The following is a 25,420-nucleotide window of genomic DNA, read 5'->3' on the forward strand; positions in this document are numbered from 1 at the left end:
TGGATATAAAGGTACACCAGTCAAGTGAGATTCAGAGAATCAATGGACATGACCCAATAAGATACTCCAAAGTTATTTATAGCCTCTATTAGCATCCGTGCTGGTGTTTTAGAGCAAATGTCATATAGTGCTCATGTTAAAACTTGGGGACTCCACCGATAACTGGCTCAAATTTACACAGATGGAAAAAGGCACAGCCAGGAAAAAAAAAACAAAAAACCCATATAACCATCTCAATCTGAATCCAATCTTCTTCCAGCCACTTGCAGGAAGAATTTATTTTTATACAGAAGATGGGTTTATGGTAAAGTTAGGGTTCTGCTCATAATATGAAGTGAAATTTAACTACATTCCTGTAAAAACATAGTACGTGATATTTATGAACTTGAAAACCATTCAACACATATTACAAACCAAGTCTTCTTGTGATTATTCAGTGGGACCAAATCATAGATGTATATTAAAAACACAAATGGAATTTCTTACCCAGCTACTGAATAATTCCATATTATTCAAACACTACTTTTTCAAAAGTGAACAATGAAACCATGCTTGTAGTTCTCTTTCCAGCCACTTAGAAGGTTTTTTTTTTTTTTTTTTTTTTGGCCAGTCCTGGGCCTTGGACTCAGGGCCTGAGCACTGTCCCTGGCTTCTTCCCGCTCAAGGCTAGCACTCTGCCACTTGAGCCACAGCACCGCTTCTGGCCGTTTTCTGTATATGTGGTGCTGGGGAATCGAACCTAGGGCCTCATGTATCCGAGGCAGGCACTCTTGCCACTAGGCTATATCCCCAGCCCCAGAAGGTTTTAATATTAGACTATAATAGTAAAATGTTCTATTGTGTATAAAAGTTTACTATCATGGAAACAGCCAAAGTAAGTAGTTATTGAGGAGCTATTCATACATGTAAATATTTGCCCAAATTAACAGGATGCACATTTTAGAATAGAATAGTAGTAGCATTAAACATCTAAAACATCTGCTTTAGTTTTCCTCCTTTCCATTTCTCATTATGAATCTGGAGCCCTTAAAAATGGCAAGATAAATTCTATAAACATAAGAACTTCGACTTTACTGAGGATCAGAAGAGAGACAGAATAATGGACAAATCTGCTCAAAACCTCTATGAATTCCTATAATATACCTTTACAATAACAGAATGGAGTCAAATAATTGCTGAGGGCAGAATTTTGTGGCTAGCAGTGTGACATAGATGATCTCATTTAATCCTCATGTTAACCTTCATAACATTATTATACCACTTCAGAGATGAGCAGATGGGAAGTCAGAAAAGTGAACTCCCAAGATGACCTCAGAGTTGCTATCCCAAGTCACAACTCTGTCCAGCGCTCCCTGCGGCCTTACTTCAGGGGTAGAATTAGGGTTTTGCAATCCATTGCCATAGCCCAGAAGAACTATAATTTTGTGTGACCCAAGCTATGCCTCTACCATGATGCCTGATGGGTGTTTCCACTTGATTCTGACCTTTATAGTTTTCACCGCCCGTGTTGTAGGATGATTCTCCAGTGGGGACAAATCCTTTCCCTCTAGGACACATTTCTGCAAACTCAGCTGATTTCAGGAAAGAGAAAAGCACAAAAAGAAATACATTGAAAAAAAGGGAGGAAAACTCCCCAACATCTTTCCCTAAACTCGTGTTTTTAACTCAGTTTTTCTTTCCCAGGTTCAGTAATTTAAAGGTGATCCAGGCAAAAAAATTCAACACAATCTTAAAGCTACGGTTAGGTGCAAATATAGCCAACAACTTCATAATATTACTTAATATCACACACACACACAAACACACACACACACACTTAAACTTCCTGCTTCATCCATGTTTTACTTGATGACTTTTATTTCTGTACTACTGTGATGTAGCATTTTTAAAGATTTAGTTAAGAGTCCATAAAGGAAAATCTTGGCTTAAATATACTTCGGGGGTAAAGATGTGTCATAAACAGCAAAAGTTGATCTTCATATAAAAATGGGGATAGAAATGAATTATCTTTTTTTTCCCTCTAAAATACCCTATGTAGGAGCAGTCCCTCCTGGGATGGGCAGAGTTTAAGAATTCATCTGGAGGCAGGATGAGGATGATGGCTGTGAGCGGGAGTGAAGCCAGCTCACTGCAGAGGAATTTCTCCTGACCTGAGTCCCTACCTCAGGCTATGCCATCCTCCAGGTCTCAAAGTCATAAAGTCTCAAGGTCATTTCCAGGCCCATGACCACCCCAGGTCCCCATACCAGTACAAGTGTCACACTCAGTAGATCTTACCAGTCCCCGGGACCGGGCAGGGGAAGATCTCACAGTTGTCCCCCCAGCCGGCGCCCGATGTACAGCAACATTCTTGTTTGGTGACATTGGGGGCTAGCACATTATCGCAGAGACTGGCATCATTGAGGTTATAGTAGCATTCTTTCTTCTCTTCTCTGGGTTGATCTATATCTAAATCTAAACAGAGGAGAGCAAGTGTTGGTCAGATAGCTTACCCAACAAACAACACAGTTTACAATGCAATGGGAAATGCTTTTGTGTGTGTGTGTGTGTGTGTGTGTGTGTGTGTGTGTGTGTGTTAAATAACCACAACAGGGAAAAAGAGCAGTAGATGTGTTCCCAGTTTTTCCATGGTGAAGGTTCAGTTCTTCCATTTCAAGGTGAAAATGGATTTAAATCCCAACTATTGATGGATTTCTAATGCACACCAAGAGTGTAAATCTGTCAAAACCATTTCCTTTTACATTAACCAATTTTTTTATTTCTTCTAAATTTGGCTCTGAGTATAATTTCCATATCTGTTTTCATGGCAAGCATGGGGCCAATCTTTACACTGCTATAACACATACTTAAATCAATGAAAATATTCCCCAACACTTGAACAGAAATCTAGGGCTACCCATCATATTTAACCCTTCAGTGGTTACTGGAATTAACTGCTGTCAATCCTTACATAGAAGGCCACAAGTAGGAAAATTCTACAACAACCCAGGGCCCATAAAATAGCACATCATTGTTGATAACCTAAATACTTAAATGAATGCAAAGAGCTGACTCTGAATGAAATAACATGGCTAGCTGAACTTTGGAATGCAATTTCCAGTTGGGGCTCTGAGCACTGTTCATATGGGTCCTAGGAAAACCTATGCTGAGACCCAGCCTCTTAGAAACTGCAGACCAGGAGCTTCAAATGGGAACGTGAAAACAAAAATGCATCCACTAGCAGGTAACACAAAAGACTGAATTCTATCCATCATGACATTTTTAAGCTCATCTTTTGGGTCACTATTTGGTGAGAAGGCTAGGAAAGTAGTCCAATTCTTTTTCTACCAAATCCAAGGGCCCAAATGACTACCTATGATCCAGTTACAACTTAATAGTTTTCATATCACAATAAAGCAAATAAAACACTGAATACTGCTATCATAGCTAGGTAGACTAATTCTAATCAAATGTTTTGGGGGCACTTCATTGTTTCCAGATTCTTTGGCCAAAGGAATGGCAGGGACACAGGAAAGCAACTACCAATGAGGGTGAGGAAAGACATTTTTTGCATTGGTAGATTATAATACATGTCAGAAATTCAATGTAATTGTAATTTTGACAAGGTCAAATTCACTATGAGAGCTTGACTAATCTATTAAATAACACAGGGCAACCTGGGCATTGATTGCTCACACCTGTCTGTAATCCTAGCTACCCAGGAGGCTGAGATCTGAGGATTGTGGTTTAAAGCCATTACAAGCAGGAAAGTCAATGAAACACTTATCTCTAGTTAACTACCAAAAAGCCAGGAGTGGAGCTGTGGCTCAAGTGGTAGAACACCAGTCTTGAATGAAAATGCCAAGTGAGAGTCTAAAATCCCAAGTTTAAGCCCTAGTACCAGAAAAAAATATACAGTCATTTCTAGGTTAAAAGTTCATAAAATTTAATCGTAAAAACTACTGAGGCTGTATCTTTCCTCTTAGGGCACTGAAAACAAACAAGTTGGAAACAGAAGTCTAAATTGACTCTCAGAATGCACAGAATCAATGAGAGCATCAGGATCCCCACCACGCTTATTTCACCCCATCCTCTGATGATGCTGTCTGGACAGCTTTGCACTTGCACTCTGTAAATTGGTTGTGATCAATGGGTGCTAAGTTCAAACCCTGAGTGGGTGTCTCAGGAAACCAGGGAATGCTGATATCTACACAGCAGTTTCAAATCATTTCCTCATGGGTGAGGTGGCTATGCCTGTCACTCCCCTCTTCTGGCCTAGCTCACCTCCAGGGTGCAGAGGACAGAATTTGCTTTGCCCTCTCTCACGGAAGGCCTCTTTGTTAGAAGGGATGCCAAGCCCCTGCACGTGGAGTCACTTGGGAAAATTAAGGGTATCTAACATTATTATTCACTCAATCACACAAACAGCTACAGAGAGTTATATCACTCCCTCCCCCAACATTGTATATAAATTGTCTGCATATTATAATAAACAAGTCTCTTCAGTTACTGTTATTACTTTAAAATTTTTTGGTGGTACTGGAAACTGAACTTGGCCCTTCACATTTGCCAAGCAGACATTGTATCACTTGAGTCATATCTCCAGCCATAGTTTGCTGGTAGTTTTTGTTTTCCTGAGGGTCTTCTCAATTTTTGCCCAGGGTCAGCCTTAGATCATGATTCTCTTTTCTGTGCCTCCTATACAATTGTGATCCTGTCACCAGACCTGAGTTATTTATTCAGATGGAGTTTTGCACATTTTTGCTGCAGGCTGGCCTCAAAACTGCAGTCCCCTCATCATTTTTTGCATCGAAGTAACTGAGATGACAAGTCTTGTCCCAATTATTTTAGTTTGCTGGCTTAGAAAGGCAGCTAGAAATATAACTCAAGAAAGCAACAAGGAGTTTTGTAAATCACATCTACTTTATAGTCTGGGGTAAAAAAGGATCACATTTTCCTTGTGCACGAAGATACTGTTTGGTGTGTATTACGAAATGTAATTCTGTGGAGTATGGTCTCAAGGAAGATGGATGTATTCATAGGAAATCAGAAATTTTAGGATTTCTTTCAATGAAAGCATGTCAAAGCCATTACATAATACACGTATATGTAACTACATTCTTGGATATTTTTATTTGTGGTAAATGTTGTCTTGTTTTTCTACAATATTTTTATATTCTCATGGTAGAAACCAAGAAAAAAAATTACCTTTTTAATTTTTGTCTTTTTGTTTGGGGGGGGGGAGAAGAAAACTCATAGGCTATTTCATAAGAGAAATAATCAATGATATACTATTTAGGTTTTACATCTTGTGTGTGCATGTATATGTTTTACAGTTTTGCTCTTATTTTCTTTCTGGTCAGTTTTAAAGCTCAGTGTTTACACAGCTGAAATGGAGGCTAGGCAGGCTCTCATCTGTGCTTGGAAAAAGACACAAATTCTTCTTCTAAAAAATAAAACAATTCACAAAGGTCATTTTGGGAAAAACTAGTTCCCTATCATCTTCCAAGCTTTTAAATAATCAACTTCTTTGAGTATTTTTCCACTGGGGCAAACTTGATCAGTACATACACATAATATAATTTCTTTGAAGAACATTTATTAGTGCGGAACACTGCTGCCAAGGGTAGATGTTCCTACTGGAAAATACTTTCAAAAGAGCACATCTATTGTTATGAGAAGTGTTAAATATGGAAAAGAACAGATGCTTATTTCCATTGAAGATCTTATGAATAAGATTAGCCATACAACATATCTCCTGCCATAGACTTCTAAGAAATACTTGTCGTCTTGTCTGGAATTTTCAAATTTCATTTTTCTATTCCTATTAAGGGGTTGGTTCAACTTCTGGATATAGACATCAGTTTCTACATTTTAATTCTATTGGCTATAAGAAGAAAGTGAGTTTTATCCAGGTACTAGTGGCTTAAGCCTGTAATCCTAGCTACCCAGGAGGCTGAGATCTGAGGATCAGGATTTACATCCAATTTGGGGGCAGGAAATTCCATGAGATTCTTATCTCCAATTAACTATCAAAAAGCTGGAAGTGGAGGTGTGGCTCAAGGGGTAGAGCACTAGCTTGAGTAAAAAAACTAAAGCACAGCACTCAGGCCTCAAGTTCAGGTTCCAGTATTGGCATATACACAAAGAAGTGACTTTTGGACAATTTATATGTGGGTGGTTTTTAATGCCCATAGTGATTCCTTTCTGTTTGGCTGGTTTTGGTGCTGGGAACTGAGTGCCAATATCATATCCAATATATCAGCCGTCAAATAGGTATGTGCACACCAGCGCTACGTGTAGTTGTGAAAAGAGGTCAGTTTCTAAAGCTCCGTGGTGAGCACCGTCATGTACTCTACTTCCCACAGAATCTCCCAGGAGGCTTTGCTCTCCTCTGTTTTAAAATAGGCAACAGGAACAAATGTTTTCTATCACCCCACACTTGGACCCTAGAGTCAGGTTTCAAGATGTAACACGGAACTTAAAAATTCACATGGAAATCCACCCCCCCACCAGCTTTTTCTTTTAAGAGAAAGTGTACAACGAAGAGCAATGTGTTACTTGTTTCTTAAAGTGGAAGTCAGAAGAAAGCCATGGTAAGTTCTGGAAGGCACTGATGTTGGGAATGGGCTGGAAATGAAGGTTGAGAGCACAGGAAGTTGGTCACTTTGGATGGTAAAAAGCTGGGAAGACCAGAATGAAGGCTAGAGAGCAGGGCATAGGAGTAAAATCCCCTTGAAAATGGATGGGCCCACACTTCCTGCTCTTAGGCGCTCAGGAGAGTCATGGCAGCAAACTGGGCATGCTCTGGCCGGGATGGTCCCCTCATGGAGACACAGCCTAAGTGCAGTGCAGAGGGAGGTGGGGGACAAGGTAATCAAGGAAGGCTGCCTGGCACAGAGGACATCCGAGCCAAGTTTCTGAAAGATAGTCAAGAGGGGGTGTGAGGTGGGTGCTGAGGAGTAAAGCGCATGTGAACATAAGTCTATGTGGTGGAATGTGGTGAGGGTGAGGTGGTCCCTTGAGATCGTTGTAAGTAGGAGCCAGGGCCCCCAGTTAGGAGGCCTGCCAGGCAGTTCCACAGTGTACCATTGAGACCTGAGGATGAGGAAGGAGTATAATGACCGATGAGCCCCACGTGATATGTGGGTTTGGGTGGTAGGCACAGGGGTTTCTGACCTCAGTGCTAGGGTACACGGTAATGTCACTCTGTACAAAGATAGGCTGACTTAAGGCTTTGTACTGAAAAAGTACATGGCAGTGGCTTGCACCTGTAATCCCAGCTACTCAGGAGGTTCAGAGTTGAGGTTTGAAGCCAGCCTGGATAGAAAAGTCTGTGAGACTCTTACCTACAATTAACTATCAAGAAAAGAAAGGAAAAGGAAGCGATAAGTACAGAAGTAAAAGGATGACTCAAGTAGTTGAGAATGAGCCCAAGAGGAAAGCTAAGGAACAGTGCCCCCACCCTGAGTTCAAGCCCTAGTACTAGGATGTGTGCACGTGTGTGCGCACACCCACACACTCACGCACATACAAAGTACAGGATAAAGACTCACTAGAGTGAACAAAACTTTATTTTTTTTATCTTTCCTAATGAAGACTTTAGCAGAAAGTCATGCCTAAACAGTACAGAGGGATCTGTCACCCTGCTAGTGGATCTGGACTTTATGCTACAGACTTGATGGTGGGTACTTCGGTTAGTTTTCTCGTAAGGGCCTTAGAAGAAGGCTGAGCCTGGGCTAGGCAGAGACTGGGGGACTTTAGCAGAAAGCAAAATGGACGTAATAGAAAAAGTTTGCTGACGTATGAAACTGTAACCTCTCTGTACATCAGTCTGACAATACAAATTTTTAAAAAAAGAATTCAATCAAAAATAAAAAAGAGAAAAAGTTTGCTCCTGAGAGCAAAATAAAGTACTTCCAAAAAAGAGAGTGGGGGCTGGAGGAGGGAAGGTACACTGAGGAGTAAGAACCAGAAGCAGGAAGCAAGAAGAAAGAATGAACAGACTGCGCAGCATTCCAGCCTTGTCTGGAATCAGAGGGCCGCATGGCCCCGTGGGGCCTGGTTGCCTGAGTGTGAGGTGAAGGAGTGAAGCATCTGGAAGTGTTTAAAAGGAAAGGCATATGACATTTCTCTTCGGGTCTCATTTATAGTAGTGCCAGGATCCACTCAGTCACCCACTCAGTGCAGTAGCATGTGTGTATCTTACCACATTAGGGATATAAAATGATTTATATAGACCGTTGGAGTTGGTCACTTTGACTGATAGGTTAGCTCATTAAACTATTAACAAGTCTTTATCTGAAACTTATCAGATTCTTTCTATAACTAGCAGAAAAAATGAAAAACATGGTTTGCTAATTAGAGACTCATTCTATCCTCTGTGGATATGGATGTAAGGTGATTTCATTTTTCAAAAATAACACAAATGAACATATTTTCTTCCCTCTCACCTACATTTATGGGACAGGTCCACTACAAATACACTGTCAGACCTCAGGAGTTTTCTGGCATTTTACAATGTTTGCATAATAAACACTGTGGTCTCACCATCTTTAACTTGTTTTTTCCTACCAAAGGTATTTTGTGTGTGTGTGATCAAATTATCTTTCACGAAGTCTTTCAATGTCCATTTATTTTACAGGTTAACTAAACACATTAAAAAAAAAACCCTAGCTCTGCCAGATATAATAGCTGCCTGTTGTTATATGTGGTTTCCTGTCTTTAAGAATGTATGTTCATGCACCACTCTGGCTTGTCCCTTGCCAGGAAGAGAACAGGAGGGCTGTTTGATTCCATTGTCAGAGCATGATGGGGTACACAGGTGACCCCTAAGAATAGGGTGATGTTTCTTCCTTTCTCTCCTCTTATATCTATGCCAAAATAAGCAAAAGAGCCAGTCCCCACACAGGTCTGAGGCTTATCACTTAAGCATGTCTCTATCTTTCACAAAATGATATACTAGTTTTACTCTATCAGAGCTGAAAAGGACTAGCTGGAAACATAAACAATGTGGAGAATAGGCAGACACTTCCAGTTAGCAGCCATCCAGGGTCTCCTTTATGGCAGACAGGGTCTCCTGTATGCTAGGCAGCAAAACAGGTTCAGTGGGGCAAGGTACAAACAGGACTATGGCACCCAATGGTCAGCCACAATGAACAAATCATTACAAAAGCCACAAGGCAGAACCCAGCAGTCTCACCTTGGGATATGGGGACAGCTGAGCAGAATTTTTAGAAAACATGAGTACGATTTTCACATTGTACATCTATAAGCAAGGGAAGGACAGGCAGAAAAGTGAACAGGGCCAAGGCACAGTCTTGAGGAAACACAGCCTTCTGAGGAGTCAAGGCTGGCAAATAGATCTGGCAAGCAGGGAAGAGGACGCTACGAAGGTTGGTTACATTAGAGAACAAAGGGCTCTGGGAGCTGCTAATGGATTTGGACTTCATGCAGTCTGATGAAGGATTGAAAACCAGATCAGTCTTGCAAACAATTCTGGCAAAGTATGGGACAAGAGCTGGCGAGAGAGGCAGGAGAAATGTCAGGAGACAGGAGGGTTTCAGAAAGCCGTGCAGATGGCCTGGGCCAGGACACCAGTCACAGGAGCAGGGACAAGTTGGAAGACATTTGGGAGGTGGTATGGCTTGGATACACTGCATGACTGGGTAGAGAGAAAAATAAAATGAGCATTTCAGAATTTCTAGTATTGATGTTGGCAATTAATGGGTCAATGCATAGAGAGGAATGAAAATTCATTCAATTTCGGACAATTGTCCACTGCAGATGTTTACAAGACAACCTTGCAGATAGGTCTGATAGGCGGTGGATGCAAAAGTGTGGCCCTTTGGACCCAGGTGGGTAGAAGATCAGCAGCAGGCAGCACTGCACCAGGGATAACTGACGTGAGAGCAGATGAAATGCCCCAGCAGAACACCGTGCAAACCAGATGCCGAAGCATGGGTCACCTTGGGACATGAAGATGAAAAGGTGGGCAAGAGAAGAGCCTAAGAATGTGATAGGAACAGAGCAGGCCAGGTTAGGAAGTCACAGGGAAGTTTCCTGGCCTGACAGCAATCACAGGGGAAAAAAGAAGAGTTATGTCAAATATTACAGAAAATGATGGAGCAGGCAATGAAGCTAATGGCTTTAAAGCTTGAAGTGCACTGACAACTCATGGGAAAGTGGACTTCAGTCATCAGAGGTTGCATGGGGTGCCCTTCAAAGGCTGAGAGGCCAGCGTAGTGACAAAGGCCATCCCTGGATGATGAGACTGCAGGACTGTCATTCTGATTTAGAATTGTATTTGACATTTTCTACACTGAGGGTGTGTGTGTGTGTGTGTGTGCGCGCGTGTGCGTGTGTGTGTGCATGTGTGTGTGTGTGTGTGTGTGTATATTAGGGCTTGAACTCATAGACTGGGTGCTGTCCCTTAGTTTAGCTTTTTTGCTGAAGGCCAAACTACTTGAGTCATAGCTCTACTTCTCACTTTTTGCTGGTTAGTTGGAGGTAAGAGTCCCACTGACCTTCCTGCCTAGGCTGACATCAAATCTTGAACCTCAGATCCCAGCCTCCTGAGTAGCTAGGATTACAGGAGTGAACCACCAGTGCTCAGCTTAAAGGTAAATCATTTTAATAAAGGGAGAAAAAGAAGTCAAATTTTGCCAAGATTTGGTGTCTTGGAGTCCTGAGCTCTGGTAAGTATAAATAATTAAGATGAAAACTCCCCAAAGTAGGCTCCTATGCCAATTCTGCCCCACATCTGCTGTGTGACTCTAAGAACAATGTTCAAGACGTCAGCCTGGGCCTCAGTTTCTACCTATATGTGCAGAAGGTTGGCTATGAAACTAAGTGAGGTGTTTTCTAAATGTTCAGGATCTAGCTCATGATGTGAAATAAGCTCTCAAATAAACTTGAGCAATCTGGTATTTAAAGAAGGTCTATTATAAATTGTTAGGTAAAATGAAAAACTGCTTTTTAACACAAATTAACACCAACCTACATGCATGATCACTTCTGATTGTGTCTATTTGCTTTCCTAAAGCAATACCAATCAGTTTGTAAATGATACAATCTCCAGTGTGTTCTCTTCATTATACCTTCAGTTCTAAGACCAAGACTCCATTCCTATCACAGAAGCAGCTCTGTCCACCAATCAAGAAAGAGAACAGCATTTTGTGGGTAAGGTCTGAAGGCTACAGTTGCCAAGACTTTATAAATATTTACTACTTCCTCCAGAGTACCCGAAGACATAAAGTTTTTATTGAGCAATTATCACAGGCACTAAGGAAATAAAAGCATTAGGCTATATTTCATATCCATACCCTCTTAAATGTGATGAATGGGTTGGTATGGATTTTTTTTTGGTTATTTCTGTTTCAGATACTTGTAGGCAAGGTTGAGCAAGGTAAATTAATGGCCGTAGGCACAGGCAATGAAAAATATTGGTCTAGACCTTAAAAAAATACTTAGGAGCCAAGAATGAGTTAAGAAATAAACATCCTAGGGCTGGGAATGTGGCTTAGTGGTAGAGTGCTTGCCTAGCATACACAAAGCCCTGGGTTCGATTCCTTAGCACCATATAAACAGAAAAAGCTGGAAGTGCTGTTGTGGCTCAAGAGGTAGAGTACCAGCCTTGAGCAAAAAGAAGCCAGGGACAGTGCTCAGGCCTTGAGTCCAAGCCCCAGGACTTGCAAAAAAGAAGAAAAGAGGAAAGGGAGGGAGGGAGGGAGGGAGGAAGGGAGGGAGGGAGGGAGGGAGGGAGGGAGGGAGGGAGGGAGGGAGGGAAGGAAGGAAGGTCCTAGGTAATTAGAGTACCTTAAAAACTCTCTGGGACCCAGTCCTGCCAAAGGTTGGTATCTTTCTGATAGTGGGCACTGCCACCTATTGGATATCTTTGGTGGTCACCTACCTCATGAGACAACTATTCCTGACGAAGCTGGCAGTTGCTGGAAAGCCCTTCTAGACATGGATCTGATAACCACCATTCTGAAATCCCATCCCTCAGGCCCAGTTCTGACCTCGGCTTAATGCAAAATTCAGTGCATTTGCTACTCCTGACTGGTGTTGCAATACAGATTCTCCCGGTCAAACAATGCATTACTCATTGGGAGAAATGGCCAGAGGGTATATTATGTTTGTAATAAAATTCACTTCAGTCATGTTTTAAAACATTTGTTGATAATTTGGTACCAAGTGCTGAACTTCGTGAAAGACCATAGATTCTTTGATTTTTGACTTGTCCAACTTGTTGGGGTTCAATGATATTCTCTCATCCTCTTAGAAATACCCACTGACACCCCAGTAGGGAGAAGGGTCACAGGTAATTTGGTTCCTGCACAAGGCCACACACTCCTGTTCCTGTAGGCTCCACAATATGCCAATCAAGACTCAGCTCTGTTTACTCTCACAGTCTGGCCAGTGTTTTGATTATGGTACTTACAAAATATGATTAGTCAGTGTGTAAATCAATAAAATCTGAACACAGATTTGTTTCTAGAACAAGTGCTTTAGAAGGACTAGAAGAAGAAAAGAGAATGCTACCCAATTGGGTATGATCCTCCTGCTTCTGCTTACATGAAATAAAAACTTAAAAAAATAAAAATCTACAGTGATTTTTCATTGACTTGCTTTGTAGAGGATATAAAGCTGCCATTTCCTTTAAATTAGGCAGCGTAGCTGATCATTTGTAGGGGGGGTTATGTGAAACAAGCCATGTAGAACTTGAAGAGTGGCCTCTGCTCACAAACAGAGCAACAGACCGTTGCCCTTCTTCTAAAACTAGTGAGTGAATGCATATTTTTTTTTGCTTTAAGTTAATTGAGTCAATACATCTTTTTTTGTTTTGTTTTTTAGGCAGTACTATGGTTTGAACTTTCTAGTCAGGTGCGCTGCAATGCCAGTCACATTTCCAACCTTTATATGCGTTAGTCATTTTTCAGGTAGTATTTTGTGGTTTTGTCAGTGGCCGGCCTGAAACTGAGATCCATTTATCTATCTATGGTCTCCTCCATAGCTCGAATCACTCATGACGCACCATGCCAAGCTTAAACATCTTCTTTTCCTGGACATATAATCCCCCTGCTTCTGCCTACTGAATGCTGGGATTACACGGTTGCATTACCAGGCCAGACAATGACCTTTTTCAAGTGCTGACTCTGATGGAGGTCAAGCCAAAGGTTCTTGCTGCTACATGATGCCAGAACTCATTCTCTTGTTTAAAATGGAGACTGCCAAGAGACAAGATTTTTGTTTTGAGAGCAGGTCTCCCTATGTAGAAGAGGCTGGCCTGGAACTCAAAGACCCTCCTGTTTCAGCTTTGCACTGGGATTTTAGGCATGCACCATCTGGTTCCTTGTACAGCATTAACACTCCACATAACCAAACTTTCCCAAGAACTGTACAAATTAATAAACTTTTCCAGTTACTGATTGAGTCATGTAATACTGATATGAGCCAATAAAAATTGGGTATGCATAGCACTTACGAGAAGCCAGAGAACTACAGAAAAAAACAAAAAACAAAAACAAGCGAAAACCTAGGTGAAAATGGGAAGAATTGTGGTTTGAGGTCAGTACTGACCAAAAAAAAGTTAGTGAGACTCCATCTCAACCAACAAGCTAAGTATAATGGCATGCACCTGTCATCCCATTTGGGTGGGAGGCATAGGTAAGAGGATCCATAGTTTTGATGGTGGCCCCAGGCAACAATGTGAGATCCTATCTGAAAAACATAGCTAAATGGGCTAAGTGTGTATGGCTCCAGTGATAAAGTTCCTGCCTAGCTAATGTGAAGCCCTGAGTTCAAACCCTGGTATCACCCCAAAAAATTCCTCCCTGTTAAAAGCAGAAAGAGGGTATTTAGTGATCCCTGACCTTGTAGTCAGCTAAGGAAGGAGTGCACTCACTAAGTAATGAGTGAAAAAGCAAAGCTTGGCTGTAGAAAAACTTTAAAAGCAGAGGATGTGGGTTAAGATGTTTAGGAAGAGTTTAAGTATATAGTGCAGTGCATGTAGCTAGCACAGTTCAGTAAGAATGGTTCCAGGCATCTCATAATCCCACTAAGGCACTATTTACCTTAGAAAAAATAAGTCAACTTTAGGAACACAGACACATACCCTAGCTAAGTTGTGTGATCTGAATGAACCATTTCTTATTGCAATTAAAACACTTGCAAAAACACTTGCAGGTGGGGTGCTGGTGGCTCACACCTGTAATCCTAGCTACTGAGGAGGCTGAGATCTAAGGGTCTTGGTTTGAAGCCAGCCTGGTATTGGTGCACGTGTGTGCACACACATGCGCACAGACACACACATAGCACACAAACTCCAGTTAAAAGATCCATTATTTCAAAAGAGACCTCAAGAAAGAAGAACTTGAAACACACTCCGTGTTAGGATGCAGCTGATTATAATATTCATATTGTGCTTGCCATTAACGAATGACTTCATTTCAAATTCATGAAACTGTAAATTAAGTAGAATTTTCTCCCTAGTTCCATGAAAGACCCACACGTACACTGCTAGAAAGTGGACCAGAACTCTGGTCTTTTCATTTAAAGAATTACAGAAAGTTGGGTGGGGGGAATCTAAAATTTCCATGAAGGCCTACAACGACCTCCTTTGGAATTCTCACTCTCCTTGCTTGTGGAAACAATGATCACTGGAATACCTTATTTTCACTTAATAGTGCACTGTATCATAGGCACTTTTTCCACAACTACCCAATCTTTACACACATCATTGAATGACGACAATATCCATTCAAAATTGCACTATAAACGAGCTACTATTCTTTGGAGCCAAGGATGATAAAGAAGAAAAAAAGAGGACTTACCTAGGTAGTTGCTTAAGACTACCAAGTTTTTATATAGTTTGTTATTGTGGTACAATAGAAAAATACATGAAAACATGGTAGTCATTCTTTTATAGCACAGACATCAAAGTGCCTTGACCACTTGAATGAACAGCAACCACCTGCCTCATCCTCACCAGAAAGAGAATGTCTGAACTCTGTCTGTTCACTTAATTACTTTTGTACTGCACAACTAAGGGAAAAAATAGATGAAAATATTATTATACTTTATTCCCTGCGATTTGCAAAAAGAATTTCACATGCAGTGAGTGTCGTTTATAGAATAATAGTAAAAGCCATAGTAGATGAATGGGTAACATCAAGATTTAGGAAGACAGTAAAATGTTCTATGTTTCATTTTATTTGGCTCTCAGAGGACCACTGGGTCTTTTTCTTAAAAGCACAACCAAGTTATAGCTATATGGTACAAACCTAAAAGGGTGATCTGAAAGCTGGAAGTTGGTTATTTGCCTGGAAATCCATTTCAATGTATGCAGTAACGCACAGCCTCAGTCAAGTTTTCAATAAAGGCAAACATGGACCTCTCTAGGCAAAAATTCTGGAAACACACCTGAAGAATTCCAAGTGGAAGTCTTTGTAGACCCTCCGAGGCCTGTATGCTGCTTTTCATTTTGAGAAGTGTCAAGATACATATCTCCAAGGGCCAAGAAAAGAGGATTATGCGATTTAATGAGAGGAGGCCATTTGAGCCCTGGCTGATTGTGCTGTGAGTTTTAGGCAATCCCCAGCGAATGTTCTCATTCATTTTCCCCCTTTGCTCATGCCATAGAAGCCTACTAGAGAACATTCAGCCTAACCAGTCATCACCTGCTTCCTCATTCCATGGATAAAGTAGGCACAGGAAGTAGCTAAAGTTCCCAGACGTAGAATAGGGCAGGATATTTGGCTCTCTTACTATACTTACACAGTGGCTAGGCCACGCCCGGGCAAGCTCAGGTTCTGCGCGGAGCCCTCCACCTCTGCACAGTACCACTGGTACTTACCCTCCGAGACCCGGGAGCGGCACTGCCCGGTCATGGGGCTGTACTCCTGGTTTTCGTCCGCACACACACACAGGAAGGACCCTTCCACGTTCTCACAGAAGGCTTCTCCACACACACCACTGAGCAGTTCACACTCGTTCACATCTGGAAAAGGGAGCACAGATCAAATGAGATGGATGCTTGGCTCCTGACAGCTCTTCATTTTCACCAGGTGCTCCCCATGAGCAATCAAACTCCTGCCCCTCGAGGGAAGGGGCGAAGGCCATACAAAAGGGTGGTGAACACAGAAAGCAGGGGTGTCAAATCCCAAGTCTTGCTTTAAGGACACTCTGGAGTTTTTCCAGAAGCATAGTATAAGCCTTTGACCAACTAAGTTTTGCCTTCCCTGACTTTCCAACATATCAGAATCATAAAATGACCTAACAGTCTACACTCCATTCTTAATTCAAAGAGGAATTCCAAGCATGGCACTTCAGCAATCACACTCTTTAAATTCATTAAAAAAGAAAAAAAAACCTTTAAAAGTCCACTCAAATGTCAGAAAACATCGTTTTCTAGTGGTTCAAATGCCCATAAATTGACAATAGAATTTGGTAGGAGGTGTTGTAAGTATTTATCTGGGCACAGTAATTATTCACGGGAACTAAACTGGATCAGAAATTAATCACTCATTTCACTACTCCTTTTCAAATTCTGCTGGTATCCACAATATAATTTCTATGTTGCTAAATATTTTTGTTCCATACCTAAACAAATATTGTTAAAACACAGTCAAGGAGTCTGTTTTAATGAATATGATTTATTCAACATGGGGTGAATATCTAGCCCTGAAGAAAGGCATCTTATTCAGTTAACCTCACTCAACAGTACTTTTTACCTTTTATTTTAATATTTTTTATCAATGACTTTCCTGTCTAGCAAAGGACTTGTCTTTACTTTTAAATGTCCATGAGTCTTATGTAGTAAACATGTATAAACATCAGGTTTCATGAGGATTTTTGGAGATGGTTTAAATAAAGTTTAAAGTGTGGTCAACTATCCATCTCATTCAGGAAAAAAGGCCCTATTTCACCTGTGATTCCCATTTTATTGGACAAAACATTCATGAATTATTGACTTACTTGGATTAACTACCCCAGCTTCCCATTTCATTTTATATATAAGCAGACACAAACCCAAGGGGATGGTTTCATTGTAACATCAAATAAAGCAGAATTAGGATACTGAACCAGCAGAGACAGGCATAATTCAGACCAGAAATATTGACTTTAGAAATTTGCCAGTTCACATTTGTCACTTTTAGGTAAATGTCCCATAAAACTTCCTTCTTTCCAACTCCTCTTATTTACACGGATATTCACATTTCTCCCACCAGACCGCATGCATTTAATCAAGAAATACTTTCTAGATTATGGTATGGTGCAAACCACATGTGAGGACAGGCAAGCACAACCTCTGTCCTCATGAAGCTTAGAGTCAAGTCAGGGAAAGAATAAGAAAGTCATACACAGCCTTCAGCGAGTGCTTAGAATGAAGAAGAGCTGGGAAGCATGGACCTACTGTGCAATGGTGAGTTGAGAGTGAAAATATTTGAATCTTGCCCTGAAGGATGGGTAGGTGATTTTGAGGGGCTGGGTGGGCAGGCCTAAGCAGAGGGTACAGCAGGGCCAAAGACTGGCCTAGGGACTGACTTAGCTCTGAAACATCACACAACACTGATTGTGAAGTGCACACAATAGCTCTCAGCTGATCTCTTTTGAAAGAACGACAAAAACCCAAGTAAAATAACATTGGTTGGGTTCGCAAAACAACAGTCAACAATCCCTTCTCTAAGGATGGTGTTTCGCATGCCAAATGAAATCCCAGTGTGAGTCACTGCACCTAGGTGGCTGGGTAGGTAGCAAAGAGCATGAAGCAGGGCCTCAAGTGTTACATCTCATGTGTCAATAATGAAACAGAATTTACTCAGTGTCTACACTAGGCTACATATTGTTCCTATCCCAAGGGAAAGAACATTTCAAATCACGTGGAAGTTATGAGCTGAAAGAGGAGGGCTGTGGGCAATACATGCATGGGATTAAATACATCTCTAAAAGGTTGTAAGTACTACAGCAGGATGTGCTCAAGGTGTTCTGGAAGCAGGAGGAAGGTCACAGCCCAGCTGAAGAGCAATGGGAAGGAGCAGGGAGTATCTGGGAGACAGCATCTAAACTCAGTCTTCAAGAGTGAGTGGGATGGAGCTGACACCAGAAGATGTTCTCAGGAGGAAATGCCAGCCAAGTGATTTGTCCTGAGAGAAGCGATCCTAAGCAGCCTGATGGCACAGGAAGGTAATAGGTGAGGAAAGCAGTGTTGAAACTAAGAACATAAATAAGAGTCAAGTCAGGACTCATTTTGTTGAACTACAATCCAATGTCAGATAATCTTATCAGTTGAATTTTGGTGGGAGTTGCTCCTACATATCAGGACAATTGTGACACTATTATGAACACTGAATAATTCCTCTTGTGAATAATTCTTAAATAGTTTGTATGCATTTTGGATTAGCTGATACTTGTAACCTAAACTACACGACTATCTTTATAAATAACATTTGTGATTGAGAATTAAATTTCATAATCAAGCTCAAGAGAGCAGTTGATATTCAAGTGATATCAAGCCTCTAAATAGATTTTCTTTGTCCTGTTTTTGCCTAGATAGCAAGTGAACTAATGCTTTAATTGAGAAGTTTCAAACCGACAAGTTACTGACTTCATCTCAAGAACCATCTGCTTTATAGCAAACGTAGTTCTTTCTTTTTCTATTAAGAAAAACAATCTTGTGACCTTACTTCTCTTTCCCACAAATATTACTCTAATTGCAAGTGTGCGTTATGTTGATTTGAAGTAATCACAGCTGATTAGAAAATGCAACACAAGTTTTCTCCCTTGTGAACATGTGTTGGACTAGATCATAGACATCTGATGACATTCACGATTCTTTCCAGCCCCGCCAATCCCAGAACACACTGAAGAAATATAGCTGCAAAAGCAGATCGTCAAGTTTACTGATGTCACTCCAAGGAACTGAAGTGTTCTCTAACACATCTCATTCAGCGCACCATGTTAGAGGTACATTTCATACACAGACAAGCTGTGTGCCACATTGCAGACTGTTTCCTGCATAAGAGAACGACCGAGTTCTGCATATCAGCTGAGTGTTTAAACAGATGTCTTATTACAAAGACTCCAATTTAGAGTCGTGCTTCTAGATTTCTTAATATCCCTATCCATTTCAGAAGTGGGAGGATATGAAATTAGCATCATCTCTAACTATATAACTCAATTAAAATATGATGGAATTCTGCCCAAGTTTCCACCTTAAAAATTCTCCTGCTATTGATAATTTTGATTTATTTTTGAAAGGAACCTTGAAACTTGTTGGGGAAAAGAAAAATCTAGGAACTCACCCACACACCCTTGCCCATCCTGTGGGGCTTGAAAGCCCTGATAACAGAGGCAGCGGAAGGAGCCAGCTGTATTGTCACAAAACCCGTGACTGTCACATATAGTGTTGTTTACACATTCATCAATATCTGCAAAAAAGACATGGAACATCAGACACAAAACAAACACTGGCTGACACCAGGAACTAATGAGTAAACAGAGGTATTCAACACACCTTTACTAGTATGAGATGACAATGTTTATAACAGGAATGACTGTGAAAACACTGTACGTAAAACAGTTTGATGAAAACAGCTTAGTGGTGACAATGTCAGGCTCTATGAGAAAAACATTTGCTTTCCCTCAGGAAATGTTTTCACATTCAAGTGACTGCGAGTATTGCTCATATGTCTTAAACTCTTCATGTCCAAGGACTGTTATATTCTCACAGGGGTACTATGAAAATACTATGACCTTTTTGGTTGCAGTAAATTCTAGAAACAGTTTTGACTTCAGCATTATGGATTGGAAGAAAGAAAGGTTTACTCAATCATGAAGATAACCTTGGACTTATCTATACAAACTATGACCACCCATAAAGCTAGATTTGGTGAATTTGGTAGGGAAGGCAGTCAATCCCAATTACTCATGAAAAAATAATTTTTTTTTTTGTATCACAAAGTTATAGCCACTCAAGGCCCTAAATGTCAACACTGCTCAAAATGCTTAGCTGACTCAGAGTTCATTTTGTTCTCTGTAAACCTGATAATGACCCTGTGCTCGTTTTTCCTCTCATTAATAAAAATGTTCTCATAAAAGAGATGTCTTCCTTCTCCCAAAAAGAATTATAAATAGCCAGCCCTCTCACCTCCCCACATACACTGAAAGAAATGCTCGACCTCCCAGGCCATAAGGAGCATTCAAATCAAAATGACACCCATATACCTTTCCACTTCAATCAGAACAGTTGTCAGCAAGAACAAAAATAATCAATGTTGGTGAGGGTGTCGAGAAAAAGGAACCCTAATATACTTCTTCTAGTGGGAAGGTAAACTAGTACAGCCACTATGGAAATCAATATGGCAAGTTCTTCAAAAACTGAAAGTAGGGGGTTGGGAATATGGCCTACTGGTAGAGTACTTTGCCTTGCATACATGAAACTCTGGGTTTGACTCCTCAGCACCACATATATAGAAAAAGCCAGAAGTGGCGCCGAGGCTCCAGTGGTAGAGTGCTAGCCTTGAGCACAAAGAAGCCAGGGACAGTGCTCTGGCCCTGAGTTCAAGGCCCAGGACTGTCAAGAGAAAATGGGGGGGAAAACCCTGAAGGCAGAGATAGTGTATGACCCAGCAATGTCACTGTTGGGTATTAATCTGAAGGATTGTAAGTCAGGACGTAATGGAGGCACTTCCATACTTGTGTTCTCGGCAGCACTACTCACAATAGCCAAGTTGTGGAAACAGTCCAGATGCCCTACAACTGGTGAATGGATCAAGAAAATGTGACACATAACACAATAGAATCTTACTAAATGAAGGAAGCCAGGCTCAGAAGGACAAAGGTTATGTGTTTTCTCTCTTATGTGGCTGTTAAATGCAAAACACAAACAGATATGTAAGCACGCACAGGACCTTAGGTATGTGTGCATGACCAATCTAAGTATGGTATATGCATATCCAAGACACCATAGTGAAGCCCCTTTCAACAATAAATGTTAACATGAAAGAATACTAGGATGTTGAAAGTTGTTTTGTTTGGGGTGCAGGGTGAATGGAGAGGGAGAAGGAGGTGGCATATAGTCAAAACACTTTATGTACATGTGTGAAAATAAAACACAAAGACTTTTGGGAGACTAGTTTGGGAAGGGTGAGAGAATGACAGAGGGAGTCAAGATGTATTATATAGATAGGTGCCAGTTGTTCAGGCCTGTAATCCTCACTACTCAGGAGGCTGTGTTCTGAGGACCAGAGGTAGAAGCCAGCCCAGGGCAGGAAATGTCCCTGACACTCTTATTTCCAAGTAAGTACCAAGAAGCCAAAAGTAGGGCTGTGGCTCAAGTGGTAGAGTGCCAGCTTTGAACGCAAAAACTCAAGGGGCAGCACCCAGGCTCTGAGTTCAAGCCCTAGAACCAACATGCACACACACACACACACACACACACACACACACACACACAGATGTATTATATACATAAATAGACATGTTGGCTGGGGATATGGCCTAGTGGCAAGAGAGCTTGCCTCGTATACATGAGGCCCTGGGTTCAATTTCCCAGCACCACATATATAGAAAACGGCCAGAAGTGGCGCTGTGGCTCAAGTGACAGAGTGCTAGCCTTGAGCAAAAGGAAGCCAGGGACAGTGCTCAGGCCTTGAGTCCAAGGCCCAGGACTGGCCAAAATAAATAAATAAATAAATAGATAGATAGATAGATAGATAGATAGATAGATAGATAGATAGATAAATAAATAAATAAATAAAAATTAAAAAAAATAAATAGACATGTTAAAAAAGTAAAACCATCTTGTACAACTAATGAATACTAATTTTAAAAAGAGTGATTGTCTTCTTGAGAAAGAGAGGGTTGTGATTTGAGGCTAGTCTGGGATAGATCACAACCAATTAGGATCACAGTTGTAGGATCAAAGTTCAGGCTGGTCCCAGCATTCAAAAAAATAGTGAAAGCACCTCTCTGTACATCAGTTTGATAATAAATATTTGAATAAAAAATAAAACTACAAAAAAAATAGTGAAAGCAAGAGAGCTGTGGGCATGGCTCAAGTGGTAGTGTACTTGCCTAGCAAGCACAAAGCTCTGAGTTTAAACTACAGTAGAGAAAGAGAGAGTGAGAAGGAGAGAGATGGAGGGAGGGAAGGTGGAAAGAGAAAGAAAGAAAGAGAATTCTTTATTCTCAGTTATTATTTTCTTCTCTCTTCCTTCCTACCCTCTAACACTTCCAGTTCCCGGCTCTGCTTTCTCTGCCTCTGAATTTACCAGTCCACAAAACACATGTTTTCAGAGAAACAAATGAAGGAAGTACAAATATATGTCAAAATAATGAAATCATGGGACAAACAATAAGGACATTACAGGTTAGACTTCATAAGACAGGATTTAGCTTGGAGGGACTATTAGTAATAAAATTGAACTTCTCTTTGTTGGAGTTGTGAAAGTCAGATTTCTTCAAAGTTGCAGACATTTCCTGGATGAAAGAGAAGATTTATCCACTTTCTGGAAGTTGTCTTACTTGATTTCTCAACACTGATGCTTTCAAGCATGAATTCCAGTTCTCTCATTCTTAAACTGCAAAATGTGAGATACTGCATCCAAACTTTCTCAACTCAAGAGGAAGCTGTCCGTTGTTTTCAAGGCCAGGCCTCCTCTCCCATCGCCAAGGACCTCCTGCGTCCCTGGTTTCACCTGCGTGTTCTCCAGCATCTTCAAGTATCTCCTCCTGGCTCCTTCCCCTCCTGCCTCCATCACTTGGCAAAGCTCTCACTTTATCTCATTTCTGCCCATAAAAATGTCCTGAAAGAACTGTCTATGTTCCTTTTCATTCTTTTTCAATATAGCCATCGCTTGGCAGTTATGAAGGATTGGTTCCAAAGTCCAAGAATCCTCAACTCTCTCATATAGAACAGAGCATCTGCATACAGTCCACATACATTCCCTCAGAGACTCTTTTGACCTACACTTGGTTGAAGCTGTAGATGTAAAAGGAGCGGATACAGAGGGCCAACTAGACAGCTTTTCAGCAATACAGACATGGAAGAAACAATATGTATGATAGTAATTATACTATTATAGCATCCTGTGACAGCCAAAGTAACATGCATGAAGTGCTGGGACATATGTGATGGGGGAAGCAATTGGCACATGTCAACTATTACTGTTATTCATTCTCCTTCTCTTCCTCTCCCTCCTCCTCTTCCCTTCTCCCCCCCCCCATAATACACAGCATCATTTCCTTGCCCTGTACCCCACTGAATCTTAGACTTTGAGCAAAGGTACCCAGAACGCACTTTTCATTAAAACTGATGGCATTTTCCAGCCAACTCTCCTTGACTGCTAAGTCTGGTGAACACTCATGCCTTCAATAATTTCTTCCCAAGTTCAATAGTGAATATTGTACTTTTAGTATTGGATGTGTCTTTTCTTTAGCCTCTCTGAACTGCCCCTGCTCTTTTGCATCCTGAAGATAGATATCTGCCACACTAAGTAGATCTTAAGGTCTGCTGCATGCATGGTACCCCCCATGCCCCTCTTCACTGCCTTGCTCAGACCCAATGACCACAAGCCTGGGAATGAACCCAAAGCTTTGTCTTCAGCCACAATCCTCCAAGTACATTTATTTTTCTTAATCATTTCTATTAGATCCATTCTGTTGTAGTCTTGAATGGTATCAAGTCTCTACATGAATTCATTGTCAACCTACTAACTCCCACATCTTGTCCTTCGTGAGAAGTTTCTCTCACTTCCAGTGTTTCCTTCTATCATACCTTCTAAATGTGAACTGAAAACTCCACAGCATTATTTTACATCTAAACAAATGAATCTCCTTTGCAGCATCTAACACAAAGAAGACAACACATTTGATCTGGATGATTCTGAATTACTCTGTAAGGCTGAGATTATAAATAACGTACTGGTTATTATCTATCAAGGAGCTATCACTAATGACTTAACTCAGATTACAGCTAATTTTAGACTTCCTGAAGGGGGGTTGGCATTTGTCAAAAAGATCATGCTAGTCTTTGAAACAAAGGATTTCAGGGATAGAAACTTAGAAACATTTCAATTACCACCTGTGTTCTGTTGATTTCCTAATCTCTCTTGGAGCTTGACCTCTGTCCTCTAAAATTACTCATGTAAGACCTGTGGGAGTGTTCATCCTAAATTAATATATTATCACTACTGACCTCACCTTATCTCCATTTCTTTTTTTTTTTTTTTTTTTTTTTTTTGCCAGTCCTGGGGCTTGGACTCAGGGCCTGAGCACTGTCCCTGGCTTCTTTTTGCTGAAGGCTAGCACTCTGCCACTTGAGCCACAGCGCCACTTCTGGCCATTTTCTGTATATGTGTGCTGGGGAATCGAACCCAGGGCCTCATGTATATGAGGCAAGCACTCTTGCCACTAGGCCATATCCCAGCCCTCTCCATTTCTCCTATAACTCCTTCAATAACAAATCCAACCAGAGACCCAGCCAGCAATGTTGACCTCATCCCTCCCTGTCTTCAACTCCCCCTTTCACTGCACTTCTGATATTACTCACACTAATTGCTATCCCTATCTCCATCTTCCCTCTCCCTCTAATTCATTTTCCACCCAACTGCTGCCAAGATGCTCTTTTCTAAAGGCAAATCCATCAGTTTTACTCCCTTGCTCAGAATCTCTTCTTGGCCAGAGACCCACCATCCTCCTTTGTCCTTTCACTGCTGGCTACATGTGTGTAGTCACAGTTCTCAGATAACCTCCTTCTCATTTCTCTAATGTAGTAGAGTGTTTTTTTTAAATACCCAGTCCGGAATTTCTTCCTTACCTAGTACACTCTCCTTGCTCCAGTGAATCCCTCCACTCTAGGCTTTGATCAGGAATGAATCCTATCCCTTGTGGAGCTAGCCAAAGAGAGATCTACCTTCCTGCAAGCACAATTTTCAGCTACTCCAAGCCAATTCTGGGTCCTTCTCCTCTGCTCCCAAGGCATTTTGTGCCCTTGCCGTGCTTATGAGGGTTATTCAGGGAAGGGAATACTCCACAGATCCTTACCAGAAATTTATTTCTCTGCTACAATGTCAAGAGGGAGGAAAGAAAGCTACTAGAAATCTGTAGGCTCTTCAGTAAAATCTCTGGCTTTCCTTTTGGTTAATTGTGCAGAACTCTAGCAGATGGTAATTTTATAGTACTGTTCAACAGCACTGGAACAGAGTAACTGATCTGAAGGTGAATAATCACCCTCACTCCCAAGCTGATTCTGAGTTTCTGGGCACTGTGCAGACCAGACTTACTGTAACTACGATTCACCAAAAATGTTTAGACGGGCAATACTTTGGATTTGAATGGATGGGGGGGGGGGGGTGGGCAGGGGAAATCGGGTGAAATGCTGGCTGAAAACCATCTCTTCAACAACTAATATTTTATAAAAATGATACAATGTAACTCT

General features: G+C 41.1%; 1 protein-coding gene across 17 annotated transcripts in view; it reads right to left on the minus strand.

Annotated features, from left to right (window-relative positions):
• The window catches only part of Ltbp1 (latent transforming growth factor beta binding protein 1), a 376,707-nt gene that overhangs the window by 25,192 nt on the left and 326,095 nt on the right, over positions 1-25,420 (minus strand). For 11 of the 17 annotated variants that reach the window (XM_048353153.1, XM_048353151.1, XM_048353150.1 and 8 more), the window contains 4 exons: positions 19,284-19,409; positions 15,836-15,979; positions 2,278-2,454; positions 1,485-1,571 (listed from right to left, as the gene is read on the minus strand). In XM_048353153.1, coding sequence (XP_048209110.1) covers positions 1,485-1,571; positions 2,278-2,454; positions 15,836-15,979; positions 19,284-19,409 — 534 coding nt within the window. The remainder of the gene's footprint in view (positions 1-1,484; positions 1,572-2,277; positions 2,455-15,835; positions 15,980-19,283; positions 19,410-25,420) is intronic. The other 6 variants (XM_048353152.1, XM_048353164.1, XM_048353162.1 and 3 more) reach the window with 1 other exon arrangement.

The sequence above is a fragment of the Perognathus longimembris genome, chromosome 8, assembly GCF_023159225.1.
Source record: "Perognathus longimembris pacificus isolate PPM17 chromosome 8, ASM2315922v1, whole genome shotgun sequence".
NCBI lineage: Eukaryota > Metazoa > Chordata > Mammalia > Rodentia > Heteromyidae > Perognathus > Perognathus longimembris.